The sequence below is a fragment of the Mya arenaria genome, chromosome 6 (genome assembly GCF_026914265.1).
Source record: "Mya arenaria isolate MELC-2E11 chromosome 6, ASM2691426v1".
In the NCBI taxonomy this organism is placed as follows: Eukaryota; Metazoa; Mollusca; class Bivalvia; order Myida; family Myidae; genus Mya; species Mya arenaria.
Window position 1 is genome coordinate 72,513,899 of NC_069127.1, and position 27,349 is coordinate 72,541,247.

Below are 27,349 nucleotides of genomic sequence, written 5' to 3' on the forward strand. Positions count from 1 at the left end.
CCTTTATTATTTGACTTAGAAATTCTCGTTAACATTTTGCATGGAACCACATTTATGTTAATATCTCAACACACCATGTATTGCATTGAAATCTAATCTAACAGTGATCCATGCATGCTTTGCCAAAACTTTTCAATCCTTACATTGAAAAGCGGCGGAATAGTCGAGCGCGCTGTCTCTGTGACAGCTCTTGTTTTAGTTATTGTCCATTGTTTTAATGCGGCGGGGAATATGGCAGTCAGTGACTGTTCTTGTTCTTTTTTGTTGCCTGTGTAGTATGCAGACATTATTAGATAATGTTGTCTGGTGTCACTGCAGTTGATTAAAATGGCTCATTCACCATGTTAAGCCTATGTCATAAAAATGGCATTGTTTTTATATAAAAAATTCCATTTGCTATGGCACTCCAAAAATTACTAAATTTGCTTTGACAATGATGGATGCTCTTATCTGATTTACAAAAAACAACAATTTATCATATAAAGTAATTTTATTTTCCTTTGGCAGCTTCCTTAAAGCTTTAGAAGCTTTAAAATCTAGAAAGAAAAGGCAAGAGCAACAATCTGCCAAAGATCAAGAGGATTCATTGATCCAAGAAACACCATCTACTGAAGACAAAAGCGACAGCTGTCCAAATGCTGTTGAGGACTCAAACATCGATAGACACAGAAATAAATCAGTTGAGTCATTTTCCATTTCCAACTATGGCAGCATAACAGGCAACATAACAATTATGAATAAAAATAAGAAAAAAATCTACTCTACGAAGAGGAGTCCACGCTACCGCCCTTGCAGAATTGTAATAAATCATGAAAAAATTGAAAGTGATGGTATTGGGACTGATTTGGATCATTCTCCAGCTATTGAAAGTAAGCAACCAGTTCAAGTTTCAGGAGAGGAAAATGGAGGATCTCATAAGTTGATATTTAAAGATAAACCACAAAGTGTTCGTTATGAAAACAGTAATGAAGATAGTGATTATTCTTCTTGTGACTCTCACTTTTCTTCTTGTAATTACCTGAGTAAGAGTGTTAAACTGGTAGAACCTGAGGTGGATAAAAGTAGTTGTGATGAGGAAAAGGCTAAGGAGCATTTTAAGCAGAACTTATATAATGAACCTGAATGGTTATACAGACTAACCGATCAACATGCATTTGATAGTGTGTTTTTGCAAAAGGGAAGAGATAATCATCCTTCTAGCTTATATATGAGCTTGGAACATTTGAAAATAAGTAATGAAATGTGGCCAAATTCTTTGTCTCGTCCTCCAGACCTGAATGAAGAACCAACATTTATTAAGATTCCTGACCCAAACTGTTGTTCAGCTGATTGTACAGAGCCAAAGCAGGTTGTAACACAGTATAAGTCTGACAGTAAGGATGATGAAAGTTTGAGCACCTCATTATCCACTCGAATTGAAAATTATACTGACTACTCGGGTAAATGCAATTATAAAGACACGGAAAGTATCACTAGTGATGAGCTTTGCTGTGCTGATTCAGAGCAGAAGACTGATGATAGTGGAGTTCTGATGTATAATGTTTCCGATGCTGAAGATCTTAATTCAACAAATAGAAGAAAATATAGCACTGATTTGCATTTATATGGAAGTGAGGTTGATGTCAGTAAAGATTGTGATCACCATCACATGGCGACTCAAACTTCATATCAGACTTCATCAGCATATTGCGGAAATGAGGATATTATAACTGATAACAGTATGCCAGAAAATGACTGCATATCTGACAAACCGGTTATTTCTTCAGAAATACGCTCAGCTGTTAAGGATTATGGTTCCATGGCTGCACAGAGTTCAAGTGATGAGGTTCTTAATGTTGTTGAACAGAGTGTAACAACTAACAGTGATTGCAACATTTTACAGCAAATCCAACCAGAAGAGTATGGGAAAGAGTATAACTTGCAACAGCTATCCGAAAAACACGTACTTCAACCAAAAACATTGAGAACATTTAAATTTAAAGAATGTGTAAGGAAGAATCGGCAATTCAAACATCGAGGTAAAAAATGTAAATTGCCATTGGGTGTAAATGTGAACTGCAGAAAGACAGATGTGTCTGCAAGCCATAGTTCAAATTGTAGTACTAGTTTTGAGGATGCAAGTGTTAGCTCCACAAATGGACTTCAAAATGTAACATGGAATAAAAGAATGTGCAGCAAATGTCATAGAAGACTTCAGTATGATGGTGCAATATGTAATCATTGTGAAAATTATAGTCATTCTAAGAAAAAACACACAAGGCCAGTAAGATTTTATGCAGTGAAAGGTGAACTAAGTAGTGGTACTTATGATTCAGGACATGAGAGTTCAATTGAGGAGATATTATCATGGAGTGGATGGAGAAGAACATTGAATGAGTTTTGCCAAAGGTGGAAGAACAGAGATTTAGAGATTGCTAAAGATGTTACAAGGAGATTGTACATTGACTACTTCAGTGATTTGTCTAATCCTGAAATATATGGACTTAGAACTTACTTTGATCGTCTCAACACAGGCATTCCCATGACTCAAGAGGAGCAAAGACAGTTTGAATGGTTAAGGTTTGTCTCCTTTTACCAGTATCAAGGCAATGGAAATGGGATTGCTTTAGCCAGAAATGGGTTTTGCCATAATCCAGAAGATGGCCCAAACTCTACACGCTGCTTTGCCTGTGATGCCAGATATAATGAGTGGGAGATGTTTGATAACGTTGTTGAAATACATACACGTTTGTCCCCAAACTGTCCCCTTCTCCATGGCAACATTGGTGAGGGCGCTCGTCGAAATATCTCCATTGTCTCTGACGATGTTCCCCGACGGAGACCAGCCCAGCAGCAAACTGCAGTGACGGCTGAACCCACTGGAAGGAATGTGCAGGACTCACAACCTGCAAGGTCCACTTCATCATCATCATCAGCTGCTGCTGCTGCAGCTACCTCCGGCGCTTCATCTGTATCTTCAGTTGCAGCTACCTCCACTACCTCATCTGAAGGCAGTTTTATTCACAGTCATCTCCCTTCTCAATCAAGAAACCCCATAGCTACCTCACTGACTCGTGTAAGTGGACTTGGTAACTTTGGTCGCCCAGTTCCCACCACCACCCAGCAAGTTACTGTCCCCTCTTCGGCCAAACCTGAGTCTCTGTTTAGTGCCCCGTCAACTTCAGCATCAGCTGTAGCTTCCTCTGCATCTGCAGTTGGGGGAATAGCTGCAAGTGTAGCCAATACTCACATCAGCAGTGGATCCCAGCATAGTGTAAGTGTGGAATTACTGTTACTGTTACTTCTTTCTTCTTCTCCTTCTGTTTTTTCAGGGTCAAAGCATTTTAATCAAATGGTATAGTTAAGAGGTTATTGTATCAACTTATCTAGACATTTTAGGAATTTTCAGAATGTACCTCAGTCTTGGTACATTAAATCATATGTAATAAGTCCCAGTATGTTTAATTGATATACACTTATTTTTTTGTATGTATATCAAAACAACTTCTCTTATCCTTTTTAACATTCTTCCTACCTATATAAGATGATTATAAAATGCATTTATTGCAATTGCAAAATGAAACAAAACTGAAAAAATATTCAAATTTTAGCGTTAACAACGTCCTTATGAAATTTGCATATCATGTGACTCTGAATGCCAAAAGTGGCTTTATATACTATGGATTTCCATTTTTCAATAAAGAAGTTATTGGTTTGAAATTATTATTTTTTCAACAAAATAAACTTATACACTGTTATTTGCATATAATATTTCAATTCAAAGCTTAATTATATTCTACTGAAGAAAAGGAAGGTTATAAGACAGTTTATAGTGACACAATATATCAGCGATTTTTCACTAAGCAACATATGTATACTTAATATAAAATGTAAAAGAAATATCAAATCAATTTTATTTTACAAAATGGCCATATTGCAAGGCAAAGTGACTAAAAGGAATTCTTTTCAGATATTCCGATGTTGGATCGATATGGTAGTGTTTATTCATATGTTTATTACTCGTTTAGCTTAACAATTAATAATTAACTTCTCATAATTATCTTCTTAAATGCCCATATCAACTAATATTGGCCATGCGTTCGCAGTGTTAAACGGCTTTTCAAACATTATCAATTGCCTTTCAACTGCCATTGCAATTTTTGTTTTTACAACTTGCAAAAATTTTAATACCTAGCAATTGTTTGTTTATTTTTAAACACGCATTCGCCAAAAAGAGTGAGTTTATGACATCGAGGGAGCCATAAGCGTTTGTGCATGATTTGTGTACTTGGGACCGAGAATATTGCTCGACTCTTCGATATAATTAGGTTTCGTTGCAGCGTAGGTATATTTTATATGAAAATAGAAGGAAAAACATTCGGGACCAAGCTCCGACCTTGAGGGAACGCCGGTTCTCGAACGACCGCTTGTTCGAACGACCGCAGATTTACAGTAGCTACATATCTGCCTCATTTGCATATAATGTGTCAGTGTTCAAATTAGCTTCGATTCGCTTGGGATTTCCCATCCATTTCTGTTTTATAGAGCGTCATGTTACCCTCAAGGTTTTATCAAACATTATATGAGACTCTCATAGTTATATGCATACTTATATTTATTTCTCTAATTATTTAATCCTAAGTGGCACTGGGACTTTAAATAAAAGGAAAAAAATGAATTATATATATCAAGTGTTCACAAATGCTCTGGTTGGGTTAGCATTTTGTCAATCTCGATTTCCAATTAATATTGTCAATTCCTCTGAAATGTCATGGTAAAACTTGATAATTATGCTTCTTTGTTTTCAAGTATGGTACAAGTACCAGTACAAACTCACATCAAATCAAACAACCATAATATTAAAGTGCTTTTGTTTAAAAGGGCTTTACAAGTATGCAGCCAACCTCAGACCCGAATAACACGGACCGGATGTACCACTTGAACCCGACCACTCAGATACGTGGGATGGGGATGGTGGATGAACCGTACAATGAGATATCTGTACCACCACCTCAACAAGGCATTAGTGGTAAACCACATTTTTTTTTCTCCAGAGTCAAGTTTTATCTCCTCATTATTCAAAAGCATATCCACACCCACCTACTAACTGGGTGGTAGTAATTTTACCCAAACCATAGTGGTAAGTAACAGTCATCGAAGGTTTCGGGATGGGATATAAAAATCATAGTTTTGTCATTGTCCCTCTTCATATGGTTGGCCTTTGTGCATAATTTGTATCTGAATACAGATAAAGTGGCATACAAAGGATTGGTTGAATTATATGCTTTAAGTCATTCATTTACAGCTGAATATATTACCTTGAGTCTAGCTGGCAGCCATAGCTAGTATTAATACCCTTTAAGTACCCATTTATTTCACACAATTACAGTCATCCTTTTGCTAACTGATTGTGAAAGATTATGATATTTTCAAATAATTTCCAGGAGTGGTTTTTTCGTTATTTTGAGTGATTTTTCAAAAACAAGCTGGGAAACTAATAGCTCTCTTTTTTGCCCTGAATGTTTTTCTGATTCTCAATTTGCACTAAAGGGTAAACTGATCGGGTAGATAAGATACAGATTGTTAAACATACCGTTTACGCTTATAGGAGTGTCACATTTCATCGAATCATATAATGCTGACATGAATAAATGTTATTTATTACCTAAAATGTCATCGTTTTACTCTGTGTGTTTTCATGATGTACGAATGCATACAGGCATGCTTGCAAACTGTCCTACAATATTGACACCAAATTTATAGTATACATTATACAAGTACAAGTGTATGTAAAAACATAATCTTTGCATTAAACTATTTAAGTTAATGCTTTAAACTTTTAATAAGCTGTACAATCTGATGTTTTAAGTATCTGGAGTCAACCGTCCATCATCTATACTTGGTAATGAACCAGTCGGGGCAGGTGCTTTTATTGCAGGTGAGAGGCTTAAACCTGCTCCCATATTTGAATACACCTGAAGTCTTAAAACCTTTGTCATTGCTCTACAAGTACAGGCAAATTTATGTATGATATATATATATATATATATATATATATATATATATTGACCAAACATGTTCAAAGTTTCATAATGCTAAAGGCATGTTATCACCTTATAAACTACATTTATATTTAATAGTATGACATGCTAAATTTTCTTTTGATAGGTTTTAATTTAAGTGATTTTTTATTATGTACAGTTAACCATGCACGGAGAGGCTTTTAAGGCTGTTTGAGGATTTGAAAATATTTTTTGGTAAATGCTAAGCCAAGGCAATTTTCCTGTAGGTTTAAATTTTGTGGTTTTGAATTCTAAAGCTTTTGTTATCTTAAAATTTTGATTTGTTTTTCAAGGAAGAAAGATAGTCATGATGAGTTTCTAATTTTGAATAAAACCCCAGTGCTCCAGCTAGCCCGTTTTTCAATGGCGCAGCGCCCGTGCCCCTTTTCTTTCCGCCCTGCCCCCTTTTTGAGTAGTGCCCTTTTCACAAATGCTCTATTAGCGCCAAATATCCAGTTAGTGCCCTTTTTACTATTGAAATTATTATAAAAGATTGACAGCCCTTAATCGGCTGTTATAATTGAGACAAATTACGTAATACTTATGATAATATTGTTCCCGCTAGGTGTCACTATGCCCCCATTGATTGCTTAAAATATGCCGTACTGCCCTTTCATCTTACCATGTGCCTTGACCAAGTCATATGACAGCTAATTGTGTATTTGTGTAGTGAGCAGACGACCTGTGTATTCATAATCGATCATCTACTAATCCTATAATTAGGAAGAGCCAAATAGGGAAACATCGGCAGGAGGCGTGCCTATTGAATGTCAGCCAATCAGAATATACATTGAGAACTCATTCAATCAATGATGAAAGTTTGTAAAATGCGATAGAAGGGATGGTGAAAAATGCTGTCAAGCAAATTAAATCTTTTAAAATAATTGTTTATTGTATTGTACAGACGAGACTCGCCATTTTAAACATTGTTGATTTGAAGCAGACGGTCACTGCCGATATGTAAACATAAGAAAGGTGGCGCTGACACAATCTAATACATCACTTTTTCAGTAAATGTTTTGAAAGTTTATTTGTTAAATATTCATGATGAAAATTTCTTTGTCACCCATAAAAATATGTTGATTCCTTATGCAGCGTTTACCTGTCATGTCTACGATCATGTCAAAATTCGCCGAAACCGCCATTTTGTCAGATCGATTTTCCGACTTATTTTATCAATGTTCTATGTTTTATAAAGTATTTTTTTAAGCAAGGGCAGTGATTTTTATTGTCATTTTATTCTAAAACATCAAAATATTAAACATAATTTTACCAAAGACAATTTAATAACAGCCAGGCTGAATATAACATTCGTACCCAATCCCGATCGTACCAAACTAAGATTCGTCCCCTACATTTTTTGTGCATTTATTTATTTGATTGCTTCAAATGTTTAACTGGCTTTGTTTTTTTCTTCATTTTACATGATATTTAAGAGAAATATGTGACATCGCCTAAAAGAAGACTTTAGAAAAGTACAATCATACTAACACAGACAAAAAGACAAATTTTAATTTTGATATTTAAACACACCCTTTTAAATTTTGAGAGAAAAACAACCCATTTTGTTAAAGTCTGAAAATCATGGAAAATGATTTAAATTCAGTATGAAAACAAAACAAATTAAATGGGGGACCCCCCCCCCAAAAAAAAAAAAAACCCTTGTGACAGGGGTGGACCCCTCTCACAACCACCCTCGATTGCCCCTATACGACTCATGCAGCTTGCCCTTTTCAAAACTCCACCCTGCCCTTTTCAAATCCTGGCTGGAGCACTGAACCCCCAACTATTTCCTGTAATACAGGGAAAAGAAAACCTAAATTTAACACAAAGTCATGAAAGTTATTTACATTCAAGTCAAGTGAAAAATATGCCTAAATTTTATTAGTCCATAGAAACATTTTGTCTGAAATCCAAACTCCACCTGTTGTGGGAAGACCCCAGAAGAAGTAGAAAGTGGGAAAATAAAGCTAAAATTTTACACACATTTTTTTCAATAAGAAAATAACATTTTATTTTTTTTCATGAGAATCTAAACAAAAAGTTCTCTGGCCTCAAACATACAGGATAGTTTGCCTATTCCATGTGTTGAGTGAATTAATACCACAGGAAATGACAAACATCCTTATCTCTGTTCGTTTCCATTTAAGGCATTATAACTTATAACAATGAAACAGGAATGAAAAACCTTTAAGTACCGGTACCTTGTTTCTGAAAATAGAACAAATTACTTTGCTGAAATGGTATTCAGTCATGGATAGTGTATACCCTCCATTTACCTATCAATAATATAATGTATCTCCTATACTTAACTAAATAGCAGCATAAAATACTTGTATACATTGGATGCCTGCATGACCATCAAAACATGACAACATTTTTGATGATTGTGAAACTCAAGTCAGTATTTGCAGCTCTCTTGCTTTTGTATGATTATATGGTCCGAAATGCTTTGCTTTAAGTAGATTTTAATTTACAAAACATATAGAAAACAGTTTAAATCATTGAGTCTAAAATCTGAGTCAAGACCTTTCATAAACATTGGCCTGGAACCAACATATGAATGTTATTATCATTTTGTCATAGGGTGCATCTATATGTTTTTTTTTACTGTTGTAATTACAGGTCAGCCCCAGAGCATGCCAGTCAGTGGACACACCCAGGTCAGCGAACTGCGTAGCTCTTCTGTCCCACTTGTCCAAGGATTATCAGGCTCCCCAGGGCTCACCCCTCACCAGGAGGCCAGACCACCCCCACCTTCCACACAACAGGCACTGTCATACCAGCAGAGAGGCCAGGGACTAGGAGGGGGTTCTGGTCCAGGGGATGCCCCACCTGACCGGGCTCGTGGTACAGGCTTACCTGGTCTTGACCCAGATCTAACCGCCGGTATACACATTGTTAGCCCACGCCACCCAGACTATAACACCCTCACGGCTAGAATCAACTCTTTCAGTGGATGGCCTTCTCACCTTGATCAGAACCCGAGGATGATGGGAGAGGCCGGATTCTTCTATGTTGGTAGGGGTGAGACAATATATTGTCTGTTTATAATCACTGATCTAACCTGTGAAATGAGTTTCTAATCTTACTAAACTTTGGCACTAGCAGAAATGATATGATTTGCATAAGACACTTTATGAATTAAAAACAGTTCAAAACCTCTTCCAATATTAAATATTTCTATATTAACAATACTTTAAACAATCTGTTTTGGGCCTGAGTGCTATATTTATCACTAAGAATATTACTGAAAATTAAGATTTTATTATTTTAACCTTGTATTAAATGTAATTAAATTTTTACATATATATTAAAGCTGCACTCTCACAGATTTACCGTGTTTACACCTTTTTATTTTTTGTCTTTGAGAGAGCAAATTTTTGTGAAGATATCTGTAGACCAATGATATCAGATTGCTGCCAAAAAATCATATCGTAGATTTGCATATTTCCATTCGAAAATTAATGTTTTATGGAAAATGCATAAAATGTAAAATTTTGAACTTAAATATAAAAACCTGCAATCTATTTTTTTTGTCAGCAGTCTTATATAACTGGTTTCCAAGGATTTTTGCAAAAATTGGCTCGTTCCTAGATAAAAAATAAAAAAAAATCGTCAAAATGTTCTATCTTTGAGAGTGCAGCTTTAAGTCTATATGTTAAATTACTGATATTTACCTTTTCAAGGAGTGGCTGACTTCTGTCGATGTTATGCCTGTGGCGGTGGATTACGCAATTGGCAACCAGGTATTTGCATCATGTTTGTGGCTTCTCTTTCCAAGAATTGATCTAATTTGCGTTGTTTTCAGACAGCTAATGCTTCAACTTTACTAGGGTATTTCCATCTCGTTCTTTTTAGAAACTGTGACATTTTGGTTTCCCAACGGTGATGCTTGGATTATTTCTGATTTTGCTACTTCATATTTTTATTTACGTTCCAGCAGTGAGGCATTGCGTTCACATTACACTCTTTAACAAAACAATAGCTATTTTTTTTGTGATTGATTACACCAAGCATGGAAGGGTCATTCATTTTTCGTTTGCACTTACATTCCCAAATTCCTTGTGCATTATTCACTCTGTCAGTCTAGATTTGCCTGGCAACTAATTTAATGTTTGCCATTTGAGAGGAAGGCAAGGGTAGTTTGTACCTTTTAACTTCACAACACTAAAACTATTTTGTCACAAGTATAACGAAGGTAAGTTGTTTGATTTGAAAAAAATAAGATGGTGTACATGTAGTTGTCATGGCCATGATGTTTACAGTTTACCTCAATCATCGTTAATATATTAATGATTGACGATAAATCAAAGTGAACTAAAAGCTCTTATACTTTACATGATAGTACTTCATAATATGTCACTATAAGGTACATGTAGGAAGATACATTAAATATATTCGGCTTTAATATTTTGTCAAGTATTGACCCTTGAAGTTATTGATCCAACTGAAAGAAATGCACATTAGCTTGCGTAGACTCTTTTTATACCCCCGACAAACAAAGTTTGAAGGGGGTATATTGGAGTCACCATGTGGTCGGTCGGTCGGTCGGTCGGTCAGTCACAATGAGAGGAAGTGCAGTGTTCAAGAACCATAACTCTACTTTAGCTAATTACTGAGTTATTGCCCTTTATTTGTTTTTTGCTGTCAAATATTTTTCCAGACAGTAACTTGCAAACTACTAGATGGAATTTATTTAAACTTAATACAATGGTAAAGCACAATGAGAGGAAATGTAGTGCACAAGAACCATAACTCTATTTCAGCTAATTACAGAGTTACTGCCCTTTGTTACTTTTTTCTTGTCCGAAGCATAACTTGAAAACTATTGGATGGAATTTAATCAAACTTCATAGAGTGATAGATCATAATGAGAGGGAGTGCTGTGTACAGGAACCGCAATTCTATTTCAGCTAATTACAGAGTAACTACCCTTTGTTACTTTTTCTTGTCCGAAGCATAACTTGAAAACTATTGGATGGAATTTAATAAAACTTCATACAGTGATAGATCATAATAAGAGGAAGTGTAGTGTACAGGAACCACAATTCTATTTATTAAAAGTTATTGCCCTTTGTTACTTTTTTCTTGTCCGTAGCATAACTTGAAAAATACCGGATAGATCATAATAAGAGGAAGTGCAGTGTACAGGAACTGCAATTCTATTTATTAAAAGTTATTGGCCTTTGTTACTTTTTTCTTGTCCGTAGCATAACTTGAAAAATACCGGATAGAATGTAATAAAACTTTATACAATGGTACAGCACAATGAGAAAGAGTTCAGTGTACATGAATCATTACACTATTTTAGCAAATTACAGAGTTATTGCCTTTTTCTGTGTTTTTTTTTTTTTCAAACTTTTGTCCAGACAGTAACTTGAAAACTACTAGATGGAATTTCATAAAACCTCATACAATGATAAATCATAGAGGCGGCGTTCGGGGGTATTAATCACCTTCAGTGATAGCTCTAGTTATAGAATAGGAAGTTGAAGTTCTATTCATGGGGTTTTATGTGAGACTGATTAAAACCAGACAGTAACAAGAAGTTGCTTAGAACTTATAACATTCATGCCTTACATGTACACAACTCATGTCTAAGAGACAGACAGAGAAGTTTCATAGGAAGTGTCAGTACAGCAAAAAAGATCTAATTTTTTCGAACATGCATTGAAATTAAGTCTTTACTTTGCATAAATCTGAAATTTTGTTTTTTAAGCAAACATTTAGTGAGTTTATGATATTTACATTTTGTGCATTCAACATTGATTTTGCAAATGCAGTTAAATTCAAAAAGTCATAGATAAGGGTGATGAATTGGAGTTATTTAAACTTATAATTCATGCCCATCTGATTGTGCGTACATGAGATATTAAACAGATTAAGAGCAGACATTATGATGTTTCTCTGATTTTTTAAATCACATGTGCAAATAATATCAAAGAGCTACATGTTGGTCTTAAACTAAATCATGACATTATGTTGATTTAAGATGATATGATATAAAGTTATAATAAAGAATACTTCAGTTGTACTAGATCTATCATACTCTGTGTAAAATGTTATTAATCGAGCGAATTATGCTGGCCTTGTTCGTTGGCCATGGATTGTCATTAAGTAATGGTCGAAGGCTGAATGATACAGCCTTTCATTGATCACCTCCAAACTAATGATTTTGTCGATGAATATCAGTGTAAAGTTACCTTATTAAATGTTATTTGGCAATATTTATAAAAACAAGGTCAATATCCTTAAAATACCTGAAGGGCTAATATTGCAATTCTTACATTTTTATATATCCATCATAAATCCACACACAATACATATCGCAAATACGGTAGTCCTTCCGGATCAAAACACAGAACTAATAACCCTTTTGTATTTAATTGCAGAATCTCATGAAATGTAGCATTTTGAATGGTTTAAAATTGCAGGGGATGACCCAGTTTTGGAGCATGCTCGATGGTTTCCACAGTGCGAATACATCATCAAGCTGAAGGGTCAAGCGTTTGTCACCGAGATCCAGAGACATGTCTCAAATTTGGTACTTTTTTAGTTTTGATTTCTAAAGAAAAAAGTTGAGGCATTGTCCTAGTCTTGTTTATGTCTGAGGCAGCATCAGACTCAAGTGCAAAATGTTCTCGGTTGGACACAATAGATCAAAAGCTATTTTAGATGGCATAAAGATTGTCATAAATATGATTGAACGGATCAGGTGACATTTTATGTTTTTTTTGTAATATTTCAGCAGTGTGCGTAATTAAGGTAGCCCGCTTGCCAAAAAACTACGAAAAAATTACCCGGGCTAAGAAAAATTTATGTAGGATAGCCTGACTGGTAATGAAATCATATGGCTTGTTGATTAAAAATATGTCGGGTCAATGTTTACTTCAACACCATTTACTGACGGATAATCATTCAGAGCTCCTTGGCCATTTTCCATAGAAAACAGTGGTGTTTTGGTGGAAAATGGCTGAGGACTTCCCAATGCCGAACACCGTTATAATGACAGGACCACCCAATACTTGCAACTATAACTGAATAAATTAAGATACTGAACAGTTTTTATAGTATTCCTTGTCTATTATCATAAAAAGTGCTCATAGATTTTTGAACTATTTTTCTGTAAGCAGTGGGGTTACAGAAGTCTGGATTGGGCTAACAGGGTAAAAAGGCTAATTTAGCAAGCTGATTTCAGTATTTCTCATGATGCACAAATTATTGACCTGCAAAAATAACCATTCCCTCAGTATTTGAATTAACATATTTCCAACAGGCCTTTATGACTTGTCGGGGCCAACGTCCCTTTATCTGCGAGGCTAATAACCGACACGCTTTAATTGCACAGACATGCCTTAATGCCCACAGCGACAAGACTTATCAAAATAGTTATCAGTATTTGCCCTGTCGATATGAATTCAGTCAGATTTGTTATTTGAACATTTTATTATGATATATTTCAGTCGGCTTCCAACAGTACTCCAGCTGAAACACCCAGGCTGTGTAAGTTGACCTGATGTCAGGTTCCCATACCATTTATTCTCACACCCTTTGCAATGGAAAGAAGTGTTCTATGAATTATAGATAATAAAGCTCAAAATAAAGCTGATAATAACGATAAGGAAGTAATTATACCCCCCAAACAAAGTTTGGGGGAGTATACTGGAATCGGGTTGTCCGTCCGTCTGTCTGTCTGTCTGTCCGTCTGTCCGTCCGTTTTTTTTTTGTCCGGGATTCATCTTTGTCGTTATTGAACAAATCTTTTTCAAACTTTCAAATATTAATGACCATGATGTAAACCTGTGCCTCCGTGGATTTGGTCAGAGTCGCATGATCCTGAGTGGAGTTGTGGCCCCTTAATGAGTTAAATTGGGCAAAATTAGCTTTGTCCAGGATTCTTCTTTGAAGCTATTGAGCAAATCTTTTTCAAACTTTCAAATATTAATGGCCATGATGTAAACCTTTGCCTCCATGAATTTGGTGGGAGTCACATGATCCTGAGTGGAGTTGTGGCCCCTTAATGAGTTAAATTGGGTAAAATTAGTTTTGTTCGTCCTACTCCTTCGTCATTTTTGAATGAATCTTTTTCAAACTTTTAGCCATGGTGAGAACATTTGCCCCTGTGATTGTGGTTGGAATCACATGATCATGTCTCCAATTATGGCCCCTGAATAAGTTAAAATAGGCAAAAATTATACAGCTTTGTCTAGTTGTTACTAAAAATAGAAAAACGGTTTCCGGACGATAACTCATGAAAGGCTAGACAGATTTGAACAATTTTTGGTACACAGGTGTAACATCAGAAGATACAGGTCAAGTTCGATATTGGGGCTGGTGGGGCCAAGGTCAAGGTCATTGTTACTAAAAATAGAAAAACAGTTTTCGGACAATAACTCATGAAAGGCTAGACAGATTTGAACAATTTTTGGTACACAGGTGTAACATCAGAAGATACAGTTTGGTACACAGGTGTAACATCAGAAGATATAGGTCAAGTTCGATATTGGGGCTGGTGGGGCAAAGGTCAAGGTCACTGTTACTAAAAATAGAAAAACGGTTTCCGGACGATAACTCATGAAAGGCCTGACAGATTTGAACAATTTTTGGTACACAGGTGTAACATCAGAAGATACAGCTCAAGTTCGATATTGGGGCTGGTGGGGCCAAGGTCAAGGTCACTGTTACTAAAAATAGAAAAACGGTTTCCGGATGATAAATCATGAAAGGCTTACAGATTTGAACAATTTTTGGTACACAGGTGTAACATTAGAAGATACAGGTCAAGTTTGATATTGGGGCTGGTGGGGCCAAGGTCAAGGTCACGGTTACTAAAAATAGAAAAACGGATTCCGGACGATAACTCATGAAAGGCTAGACAGATTTGAACAATTTTTGGTACACAGGTGTAACATCAGAAGATACAGGACGGTCAAGTTTGATATCGGGGCTGCTGGGGCCAAGGTCAAGGTCACTGTTACTAAAAATAGAAAAACAGTTTCCGGACGATAACTCATGAAAGGCTAGTTTTTCTTGTCAGCAGTGTAACTTCTAAATTACTCAACATATTTAAATAAAACAGTACATGCATGATAAAAGAAGATGCAGTTTGCAGTAACCTTGGAGTTATGGCCTCTTTTCAAAGGAATGGTTTGCCATTCCTGTGTCCAGGTGGCATTTGGGGGTATTCGTCACTACTGTGACAGCTCTAGTTCTATTATGATATGAGATAATGATTCATATTTAGTTTCCCATAAATTGTTGATTATTCTGTATTCCTCATAATACCTTCAATGAATAATTGGTAATTTCTGAAAATTCAAAGCTAAATCATTTGTACATAATCAAGCTTTTAAAATTCAATACAAAGTTTTTAATTTGCATTGTAACTTGGCACAAAAAAGCAACAACAATGCACAGCAAAGGTACTACAAATGCACAACAAAGGCTCTACAAAAGCACAACAAAGGCACTACATATGCACAACAAAGGCCCTACAAAAGCACAACATAGGCACTACTAATGCACAACGAAGGCACTACAAATGCACAACAAAGGCACTACTAATGCACAACAAAGGCACTACAAATGCACAACAAAGGCACTACAAAAGCACAACAAAGGCTCTACAAATGCACAACAAAGGCACTACAAATGCACAACAAAGGCACTAAAAAAGCACAACATAGGCACTACTATTGCACAACAAAGGCACAACATAGGCACTACTAATGCACAACATAGGCACTACTATTGCACAACAAAGGCACTACAAAAGCACAACATAGGCACTACGTATGCACAACAAAGGCACAACATAGGCACTACTAATGCACAACAAAGGCACAACATAGGCACTACTATTGCACAACAAACGCACAACATAGGCACTACTAATGCACAACAAAGGCACAACATAGGCACTACTATTGCACAACAAAGGCACTACAAAAGCACAACATAGGCACTACTATTGCACAACAAAGGCACTACAAAAGCAAAACATAGGCACTACTATTGCACAACAAAGGCACTACAAAAGCACAACATAGGCACTACTAATGCACAACAAAGGCACAACATAGGCACTACTAATGCACAACAAAGGCACAACATAGGCACTACTAATGCACAACATAGGCACTACTATTGCACAACAAAGGCACTACAAAAGCACAACATAGGCACTACTAATGCACAACAAAGGCACTACAAAAGAACAACAAAGGCACAACATAGGCACAATAAAGGCACAACATAGGCACTACTAATAATGTACAGAATAGATCACAATAAAATAGATTGTATGTATAAAATTAACCAAAAAAATCACAACAGGAGAATTATGTTTTCCTATTATCCATTTAGATATTATAATAGCATTGAGAGGTTCCTATTAATAAATTAATTAATAGTGAGCATATCGCTTGACCCTTTCACCAATAAGAAAGCATTTTTTCTTCATCCACAAGGCTAAACGTTTTATCTTTTGTATTTTTTCCCAAAAATGACCTTGGTGACACTCTCTCCCTCTCTATTTTAGCCGAGAACAACTCTCAAGACCCACTTGACTGTGAGACTGGGCGACAGCTAATGAGCATGGGCTTCCCCCAGGCCCGGACACGACGCGCCATCAGGGAGCTCAGGAGAATCCACGGTAGGTTTATGTGACTATGAATAATATGGTGCCAGTTATTTATCTCCAAAAATGTCTGCAGACTTCTATTAACTAGGGAAATGAGTAATTTTGTTGCATAACTGCTTACATTGCATATTCTGTCTGATATAACAATCATGATATATTATACCATAAATATTGGATGCAACCATTGCACGGTATGCCATGTAATAGTTATGTTCCAGTCAAAGACTGAACACGGAACATAGCATGCGTCAGAGCCATTAAGCCTGGATGATGCCAAATTAAAACATGAATCCAGATACTGGTATTGATTCAGAATCTAAAATGGAATGTTTGAGTCATTTGAATCATCAATCCTCTGATAAGCAGATGCGTTATCATAGCAATGATGACAATGGCGTGAATAGTATTGCTGGCTTCAGCAGCAACATAAACAAAAGCTTTGGTGATGGTCCAAACTGAGAAAGATTTTTTTAAAACTTGGTACTCATTTTGAAAATGACGCATATGGTAGACAGCACCATAAATCTGAATTTTAACAGAGCTTTTCCACTGCCATTGCGTTCAAGTGTACATAAGGCCAAAAAAATTAGTTTGGTTAGGGTTACGTCCTTTTCAAAAATGGGTAGGGTAGGTAGGCTTTTTAAATTGGGGGGGGGGGGGGCTTTATATAAGAACATTATTGTCATCATTGGAGAATGTTGCTGAAGTAATCTTCTGTTTAAAGCTTTAAAGGTTTTAAACATGATATTAAAACACTCACTTAAAAAAATAAAAATATTGATACTTTTTTGTAAATATCGATACTTTTTTGTAAATTTTGATTTTCTTTTTACAACTGACAACAGTAGGGTTGCCACCAATTTCATAGGTAGGATTGGGTTACTCCAACCAAATGTTGTTTTCTTAGGCCTAATATCCAATAGTAATTAAATTGTTTTTTAACTGTTTTATAGGTCGTGACCCCACACCTGATGAAGTGTTGGACTGGATGTTGGAGGATCATACTGACTCTGAGTCAGGTACGACTTATATGGATGTATAATTTAATATCATTGGACTGGTAGCTACTTTAATATTGGGGATATTGTCCCCCATCGAACTGAAGGTTTCGGGAGGGGGATATTGTAATGGCATTGTCTGTCTGTCATTCCTTCTGTCCATCTGTCACATTTCTCCTAGTCCAGTACTAGGTCTTTGTAGGGATTGGACAGGTAATGTTGAAACTTGTTTCGGAATATTTCCCTTGATGAAATCTTGACTGCTTGATAAAGTGGGTCCCATGGGCTTAAAAAAAAGGTCACTAGGTCAATTCTTTGTAACACACTACAGGCATTATATTTCATCCAATATTCATTAAACTTAGTCAGAAGGTTTTCCTTGATGAACTCTTGGATTAGTTTGAAACTAGGTCCTTAAACTAAGTCAAGTTTTAGAAATACCTAACTTTAAAAAGGCTGTTTGTAATATGTCTCTTCCAATCTTCATGAAATTTATTCAGAATGTTTGGTAAAATCTTGGATTAATTAGACACTTGGTCGTGTTGGGTCACTAGGTTAAATCTAAGAGAAATACTTGAGGGGTCATTTTTAAGGTCAATTCATAGCCATAATGTTATCCCCTGCCTGATTGTTTCAGGAGGGGGAATTTGTTTTGATATTGTCTGTCCATCCATCTTATTCATTGTCACATTTTTTATTGTCTAGAGCCATATGTTTGAAATCATTCGAATTTAATGAAACTATTTCAAATGCACAAATCAATAGTAACCACATCCCCACTCCCCCAGGCCCGTGGGTATACCAGGTAAAAATAGGGGAAATGGCCGTGTTTTTACCTACCAGGTGGCCCCACAGTGCTGAGTTAATGTGGTGCTTTTGTTTCCAGCCGAAATTAGTAGGGAACGGGTCCTCATTCTCTCCCAATTTTAAAGAAGCCAGTTTCTAATTACAGGATTCCCCTGGGGTTGTGGGGGCTTTTGGCGGGAATTTTACCAGCAGTTTGTCATCGCTTGGTGGGGATTTTACCTGGGACTGTCCCCTGCTATTTCCCGGACCTGGGGCGCGTGGTTATAATTGATGTTGCATAAAGAACAATCTTCCAATTCAAATATTTGCAAACAAATCCAACATTCCTAAGAGTCTGTCTCTCTGCAGCTGTATTTTATATCTTGATAGGAATATTTTACCAACACTAGATTTGCATTTCATGTTCTTTGCCTAATCGTCGGGGATATTATTTCAAAAACGAATTTGCTTGTATGATTTGAATTTCTGTTGGGTTATCTCTGGGATCTGGTTAATCATAATGACCTTTAGACATTTTACTACATTATTCACATGATTTATTATCTTGGGTCGTTTGGTCATGGGGCCAGTTTTGCGGACTAATTTAGAAATTCAAAGGTTATATTTATAGTAATTATTTCAATTAAATAGTATTTCTAAACTTCAAATAATATGTATAGCAATAAGACTTAGTAGTGTTATTCAACCCATGTTCTTTGCTTCCAATTTACATTGAGTTAATAGGTCAATGACGTCATTTTGATAACACAGTTTATAATCAAAATCAGTGTTCATGAGAACAAAGTTTGAAGATTTTAAACGTTTAAATTAGACATGTAACACTTTATTTATTAATTAGTATGTTTTTGTATAAGTAATATTCCTATATCATAACACCACTCTTATTTTGTCTGCAAAATTTAATTCTGTTTAAAAATGTTAGTTGGTTGATTGATGACCCAGGGCATAGCTATAGCCAGTAAGCATTAAATCATGTAATATGAAGTTTCAAAATGTGTTTAATTGTAAATGGACTATATTCTGCTGAACTAGATCAAGAATAACGATTTTAGAGCATGAGAAAAAGGTTTCTTTAATGATCTATCTTGGTATAAGTGTGTCAAAGGGCAGAATTTTGACATGTTATTAATTTCCTTTACAAAATACTTTTTAAAATGTGTTGTGGAAAGAGCAATTTGGTATGAAATAAATATGTCACAAGATTAATAGAATAACAGTTAAGTGCTATGAATGTTTTTTTTTTTAAATCTGAGTGGTATAGCCGTAGCAATCCCAATAATTGCCAGATAACCTTTCCCCATCCATTGCAGATGTTTCTAGTAGCTAATGGTTGAGAATTTCAGCGTGTTGTGACTTAATTGTTCTCTTATCGTTGAGTAAAATTCTGTGCCTGGTACGGTTGCATTGATTAATCTTTAAATGAGATTGTGAGAATGACCTGTGACTATGAATAATATATTGGCAAATGTCCCAAAGATTAAGGAATCTGTAAGAGTTCATTTTGTGGTTTGTTTGCAATTGTTATCTGAACTTTATCTTGAACTAAGTATGTCATGGATATAATCTATGTTTGCATGAGGTCATGGTGGTGTTATATGTTTCACATACTTTTTATGAGTAGTATATAACAATAACTGGTATCAATTACCGGTAGATACTTTAGATAGTGGATGACAAGGCAATCCATTTTCCTTTATGGGCTGCTAATCTTTTATCTACCTTTTCATATGACACACAGGATCATGTGAAAGTTAAATGTAGTGTGTCTGATCATATGATGTCCTACTTACCTTAAAAACAGTTTTTGTAAGTTATACATGTATTTTTTATGATCTGGTGGGTTTTATTACTGAATAGTACAATATGCCTGTTTAATGTATGTATGAGGTATAATAAGATATGGCATAGCACAAGTGTTCAAATTTCTTGCTCTTTTGTTACAATTTTTTCATTTTGTGATTACAGAGGACACTGAAAGTGCGACCCCGGCTGCTACCTCACAAACTACTACCTCAATCACCCATTCTTCCACGACAACCACCACTACCTCCAACCTCACAACAGCCCCGACTGGTTCAATCAATGTCTCCGTCACTTCCTCTACCTCATACTTTTGTAGAGGAGCCAGTCAGGAGAAAACACAAAGAGAGGCTACTCCACCCACTTCTACCTATCAAAGAGAGGAAAGTCCACCCAGTGGTAAAGTGGGGCAGGCAACTACAGGTGAAGGGAGTGAAGGTAATGACAGTGCTCACCAGGGAATTTCATTTTATAACTTTGTTTTTGGAACAAATTATCTTTTAGCTTTCAAAAGTATATGAAATACTGTCATAGCTTTGGTGTCATCAAAGCAGACTTCCTTGCTGGCCCTTTTTGTAATGTGTAACGAATTTCAGACAGTTGCCTGTATCTGAAAATAACTTGTTCTTGTTTCATGACTTATTTGATATCATACTGCTGGCACCTAAAAATAACTTGTTCTTGTTTCATGATTTATTTGATATCATACTGCTGGCACTTGTTCAAATATATCTTTATCATTTGGCAATGTACTGAATTTGATCATTGTTTACTTTGTCTATATCCATACAAAATTGAGCTTATGTAATCTTCTACGTAAATTCTTTTGTTTATGCCCCAACATAAAGGGGGACCATATCAATTTGCCTCTGTGGGCCTATCACTGATTCGGTTCGTAGATATTGTGCGAACATTTGTTGCACAAAACTCAAAAACAACTTCCCTCGAGCGAAGAAACTTTGGAGGAATGTTATTTAGGATATGAAGTTTTACGCCGGGGCTTTTGTTTCTAGACATTCTAGACACAGTAAAACAAGAGTTTGGCCCTTAAAACCAAAATTTGGCATTTCTGGACTTCTGTCGCTTAAAACTCCCACTTCATTATTTAAGGGTCATGAAACCATATGGCATTGTTAATGGGGTGATGTAGTGGTGCACTTTGGGTTTTCATTTCCTATTGCACTTTATGAAACCATGGTCCTTGAATTAGCAAATATTTGCATTTTTGGGTGTGTATGAGTCCATAACTATACTACCTAAAGTTGAAACCAAAGAGTAATGGAAAAGGGCTAATGAAATTTCTTGCTGCATTTAGTAAAACCAGAGTTCTGGTCATTGAATTAACAAAAAATGGCATTTTGGACTTGTATTGCTCAAAACTCCAAAACTTTATTAATTTGAGGAAACCTTGGGGAATGTTAATGGGCTGCTGATATGCACCTAGTGTTCTGTTTTCCTGCTGCACTTAGTTAAACTAGAATTATGGCCCTTGAATTAGCAATTCTGGATGTGCCTAGCACAAAACTCCAAAACTATATATATGACCTTGTGTCATTAAACCATAGCGAAATGTTTAATGGGTTGATAAAGTTGTAAACTTAGTAAAAACAAGAGTTATGGCCCTTGAATTAGCAAAAGTTGGCATATTTGTACTTGTATCGATTCAAACTCAGAAACTACATGACCTACAGTCTTGAAACCATAGGGGAATGTTAACAGGGATGTTGAAGTTGTGCAGCTGGTGTTCTGTTTTCCTACTGCACAAAGTTTAACCAGAGTTATGGCCCTTGAATTAGCAAAAGTTTGCATTCCTAGACTTGTGTAGCTAAAAACTAAAATCTTGCATCAAGAGTCAACAAATCTTGGCAGAATGTTATTTAGGTCATGGTGTTGTTTCCTTGGGATTTCGTTTTCCACTGCTCTTAGTTTGTGGAATTTTAATGCACATTTATGGAGAATGGAGAAAGTAATTCCCCTTGCTTTTTTGACAAACATGGCATATTGGGGCATCCGTGTCCATCCTTCAAAATTATAAACCGAACACTCATGTGATCTTTCAGTATGGTATTTGATGTTATTAAGTTGTGGAACTAATAATTTGGATGCACATTTATGGGGAATGGACAAAATAATCAAACTTGCTTTGTGACAAATGCAGAATCATGAGGGCATCTGTGTCCTTTGGACATATTTCTAGTTTTCTATGTCATAATTTAATCATATTTTAATTCAAAATGCCAATAAATATGATTAATCTATCATTGTAAAATAATAAAATATATGAAGGGTGTGCTTGACCTTTAATACAATTTATAGATACAGTTCAGAAAGACATTTAAGTTGAAATAATTATGTATAATGGAATGATAACTGTTGAAAGAAAGATAGTATATTTCTTTTCAACAACATAATTGCATACCGTATGTCATATTTTTATGTGAAAGGACTGTCAAAGTAAACTATTATTTTTAACAAATGCAATGAATCATTGTAACGGGTGGTTACATTGAGGGATAACGATAGGGTTCTTATAACATGTTTATTCCAAACGCCAGTATAAACAAGCCCTGAAATACATAAATAATTACGTCACAATTAGTATTACAGGTATCTAGTGGCCGATACTAACAAACAGGGATAACAAATAACAATACAATCACATGGCAACAATAGATATTTAAGAACATATAAAACACATATAAAGCAAGACAACCACTTCACAAGTTTACACAGAACCTACCAATTGTGGATCATGTTGTCTTTTACTAGCCCCTTCTGTCTCTCTCACTCTGTACGTGTGGGTAAACTTCTACTGCAACATTAATTATAGTGAAATAGATAGAGGTCGTGACTCTTATTATATAATTCATGCAATACATAACTAGAGAACTAGAAATATGCCGTCATACTGAAATACACAGTCATGTACACAAAATATTACCAAAACGAAAACAAACAAAGCAATGCTTATTTGCAACACACTTCAAATGCAAAAGATAAATAGATACAAAACTAACCTCATCATCCATTGAAAGAATGAATATGAATAGCAAGGCAGATAAATCTGGCATTCATACTTGTCGAGTTATTCCCTTTGTTTGACTGAGAAGAACAGACAAGTTTTTTATAACTTCACCATTTTGGTCATTCATTTTCAGAGCCAAAGAATGGTGGTGGTAAGAAGAAGAAGAAAAAGAAGGGTAAGGGAGGTAAATCCAGCCAGGAGGTGGGGTCAGGGTCCACAGAAGGGGCCAGTGGAGGACCAGAGGAGGAGGAAAATAATGGTAATTCTGGGGTTTTATAATAATTTGAATGCACTTGTTTTACTTTTTTGGCCAAACTAAAAGTACACATTGATTATATTTCTATAAATTTAAGTACTTTTTATTATACTGTATGCAACCTTCCAGGCACACTTTGGTGATATTAAGAAAATGAAAAAGGTTTTGATTGAAGTGTTATGTTTTAAATGAAAGACTGCCATGAAAAGTGTTATAATTATAAGCTTGAATGATGTTTTTTGAAGAAAAAAAATGCAGGTATTGTCATATTGTTGGTGACATCAGCATCTTTAAAACTTGTCAACATAGGCTATAACTGAAACACCAGTATACATAGGGCCATTGAAAGAATGAATATGTATAGCAAGGCAGATAAATCTGGCATTCATACTTGTCAAGTTATTCCCTTTGTTTGACTGAGAAGAACAGACAAGTGTTTGTGTACCATTCATGGTGCTCTTGTGTATATACTTAATAGATCATTACATTTTGATTTTGAGGAAAAGTTGAATCTAAAACTTTTTGGAGTGTTGTAACATTATCTGAAAGTAATTAATAAATACAAATTTAACGATTTTAGACAAAGGCACACAGATACGACAGGAGAACGAAAAGCTTAGGGAAATGCAGACATGTAAGATATGTATGGAACGACAGGTCAACACCACATTACTGCCCTGTGGTCACTTGGTCAGTTGTGACCGCTGCGCCAGTAGGCTTGCGAAATGTCCAATATGTCGGACAAAAATAAAAGGGTCCGTAAAAACCTTCATGACTTGATGATCAAAAAGCTTATTAGGAACCAACTACAACTAATGAAGGTAGGTAATGATACAGTTGGAGAATCACGCTGAAGAGCTTGCCGGGGCCTGCTTTTTCCACCCTAGATTGAAGAGGGAGGAGGGAGAACTACGCTCAGAACCAAGATGGGGACTTTTGTCATGGATAGTATGGATAATGGATAGTGTATAGAAGGAATTAAAGTTCAAGCTAAGTGAGCTTTTAAAGATATGATGAAGTTCCACAGGCACTATGATGTGAGGTTTAAAGAGTGAAAAATGAACTCAAAATGGTTCATAATGGAATTGAAGGACAGTCCTAGATTGGAGTGGAAGGGCATTGTTTACAATCCTGGATACTGAATAATGAATTTGACTCCTGAAGGATATATTAACATTGTTCGTGCTAGATAGACACATTTTTATGGTTTGGAACAACACAAATGTACCACAAGAAAGTGAAATATCTTTTCAATCAAAGTTTTACTAGGATATAGAACGTTAACATCTGACACCTGCATACTTATTGGTAAAACAGTGACAAATCTAAGAACATGCTTACAATCTTAGAATTGTTCTAAAAAAAGTCTTAAGATGCTTTGGATTATTTGCAATTAGTTATGGATATATTGAAAGATTTAGATTTCACAGTCTTATGCCTGTTCACTCTTGCGCACAGTGGTCAGAAATTGGCTCATTTTGAGCATTATTTGATAAGCATATAGAAAGCTGAATTTTCTACCTGCTGTACCCTGTGCGTAGGAGTGTGTTTATGATAACAGAGTGGATGGTTACTTTAAATGCAGATGAGAAAAGTGGGAATGAAAAAGGAAAGAAGATTCATATGTTGACATTCTCTAAAATTTTACTTTTTTTCATGGAGCATAATACACAACATTTGCATCCATAAATACATAAATTATAATGGGAACTTATTTTCATTCACACATTAAATTAAAAAACTTAATACCTTTTTACAAAATTTGAACACCAATGTATTCTACTTTGTAATATCTTCTTAAATATATATATATATATATATATTGAAAAGATGTCAAGTTTGGCTAGTTTGGGTAATTTGTAGTCAGATATGGTTTGGGAAAACAGAACAAAATGTAAACCGTAGTAACATTTCATAACTGGATGAAAAGAAGTCCCACCTATTGATGTTTAAAAGGGGGTTTATTTTGAAAAAAAAAACGAAAACAAAAAACATTATAACAAGACAAGACAAAAAATAAAGTTAAATGACTGATAAAAGGAATACACAATTATAAAATTCGGAATTGTAAGTTTGAAATTCGATTTAAAAAATACCCCAAAAACTAGAAAACAAAAACAAACATAAAAATGAAAAAGGAAAAAATGCCAACAAAAAAATTTAAATACATATAAAAAAATATATATATAAACTATAATATACTTACCTGAAAAAATGGAAAAAAACAACACAAAAACATTTCTCTCTCTGTTGAAATGTTTTAATAAAATGTTATATAACCATCTCTCATTGAAAAAATGCAAAAAAAAATACAAAAAAAGCATTTCTCTCCCTCTTCCTCTTTGCTGGAATGTAATTCGCAGTGTGATCGCGACAATCCAGGTCATGTTGGAAAGGTATTGACGAGACCTGTCTTCAGGTCTTGGACTCGAGCCCGGCCGGCTGGTTAGGACTAAGAGTGTGTGCCAGGTTTGTCCCGCCAGCCCACAGCTATTGATGCAGCTTGCTAAGACCTTTCCAACGGTACCTCGCTAAGCCCGATCAGACTGAGAATGTTGCATGTAAAATATTTGTTAAAAAACATTTGTTCAAAAATATTTAATCTATGATAGATACATAACATTTAATTCTTTTTTGCAGTTTATTGATGTTGTTATCTTTCTCTAGGGCTTTTCTCTCACTTATTCTAGTTCATATGCAACTAATGTATGGGACCTGTAAAATCTATTAATAACACATATGGCCTGGCATTGTAAATTCGTACTTTTGAAGAGAAGTTAAAAAAAGACAAAAAAATATAGAGGAGATAAAATAAACACACAAAAAACATATTGCAGAAATAAGAGTAAAACATATAGTAATTTTAGTTTTATTAAAATAGACATCATAACAAGTGGTTCAACATATACATTTAGATGTTTGGTATGTATTTCTAAAACTATTGGTTACTTGTATATGTTAAAGATGTAATCAGTTGTTGAAATTACATAACGTGTACAGTTATATATTTCACATACACCTTGTTGCTTTTTTCTAAAACTTCAGAAACATAGTGTTTTATACTTTGCCGAGGTGATAGATTTGTATTATGAATGTCTCTGTTGCTACTGTGTAGTATTTATTTGAAGTTGAAACTCAAACTTGTTGTGTGTATAGTTTATTGATATTTAAATTGGTGTATATCTTGTAAATAATTGAAGTTTAAACTAAAACTCACTGCCTGTATAGTTTATTGATAGTTGACTTCAAATGTGTGTATATCTTGTAAATAATTGAAGTTTAGACTAAAGTTTTGTTGCTTGCTTTAGTATTACTAAGTAACATTGTGTTTGCGTATACACAATTATTTTTTAACTTCAAGATATAAGGTCAGGTGTAATTTTTTATTGTTATGTTGTTTATTGGTTTTATAATTGCTTGTTTAATTTGGTGTTATATTGTTTTTGTGTACGGTTTAGTATATACTATACTGTTCATTTAGTTGGAAAATAATAAAAATAATAAAAACATAAAAATAAAATTGTTTTTGTTTTTAATTCCACTTTAAAAGTGGGAAAGCGTTTTTTGTTTCTTTAATTTAGAAACTTAATGAATTTAAGTCAACTTGAAATTAAAACCATACGATTGCACACGAATGATTTTAGCATCTATGTTAAAACATACCGGTTAATAAGATGAAATCTTCAATAGTCAACACACATCCTATAAAGCACAGCATTTAGCTAGTCCGTTGTTTCAAAATTTGCGACCTTTCGAGAGAGGACAAGTAAGCTTCCA

At 35.1% G+C, this 27,349-nt stretch overlaps 1 protein-coding gene across 4 annotated transcripts in view; it reads left to right on the top strand.

Annotated features, from left to right (window-relative positions):
- Positions 1–26,199, top strand: part of LOC128237118 (uncharacterized) — a 53,407-nt gene extending 27,208 nt beyond the window's left edge. For 2 of the 4 annotated variants that reach the window (XM_052952340.1, XM_052952341.1), the window contains exons 5-16: positions 508–3,253; positions 4,861–5,008; positions 5,849–5,917; positions 8,667–9,068; positions 9,731–9,790; positions 12,479–12,588; positions 13,508–13,547; positions 16,585–16,698; positions 17,640–17,705; positions 20,457–20,729; positions 23,450–23,575; positions 24,153–26,199. In XM_052952340.1, coding sequence (XP_052808300.1) covers positions 508–3,253; positions 4,861–5,008; positions 5,849–5,917; positions 8,667–9,068; positions 9,731–9,790; positions 12,479–12,588; positions 13,508–13,547; positions 16,585–16,698; positions 17,640–17,705; positions 20,457–20,729; positions 23,450–23,575; positions 24,153–24,352 — 4,354 coding nt within the window. In that variant the 3' untranslated portion in view covers positions 24,353–26,199. The remainder of the gene's footprint in view (positions 1–507; positions 3,254–4,860; positions 5,009–5,848; positions 5,918–8,666; positions 9,069–9,730; positions 9,791–12,478; positions 12,589–13,507; positions 13,548–16,584; positions 16,699–17,639; positions 17,706–20,456; positions 20,730–23,449; positions 23,576–24,152) is intronic. The other 2 variants (XM_052952342.1, XM_052952343.1) reach the window with 2 other exon arrangements.
- The last annotated feature ends 1,150 nt before the right edge of the window (positions 26,200–27,349 follow it).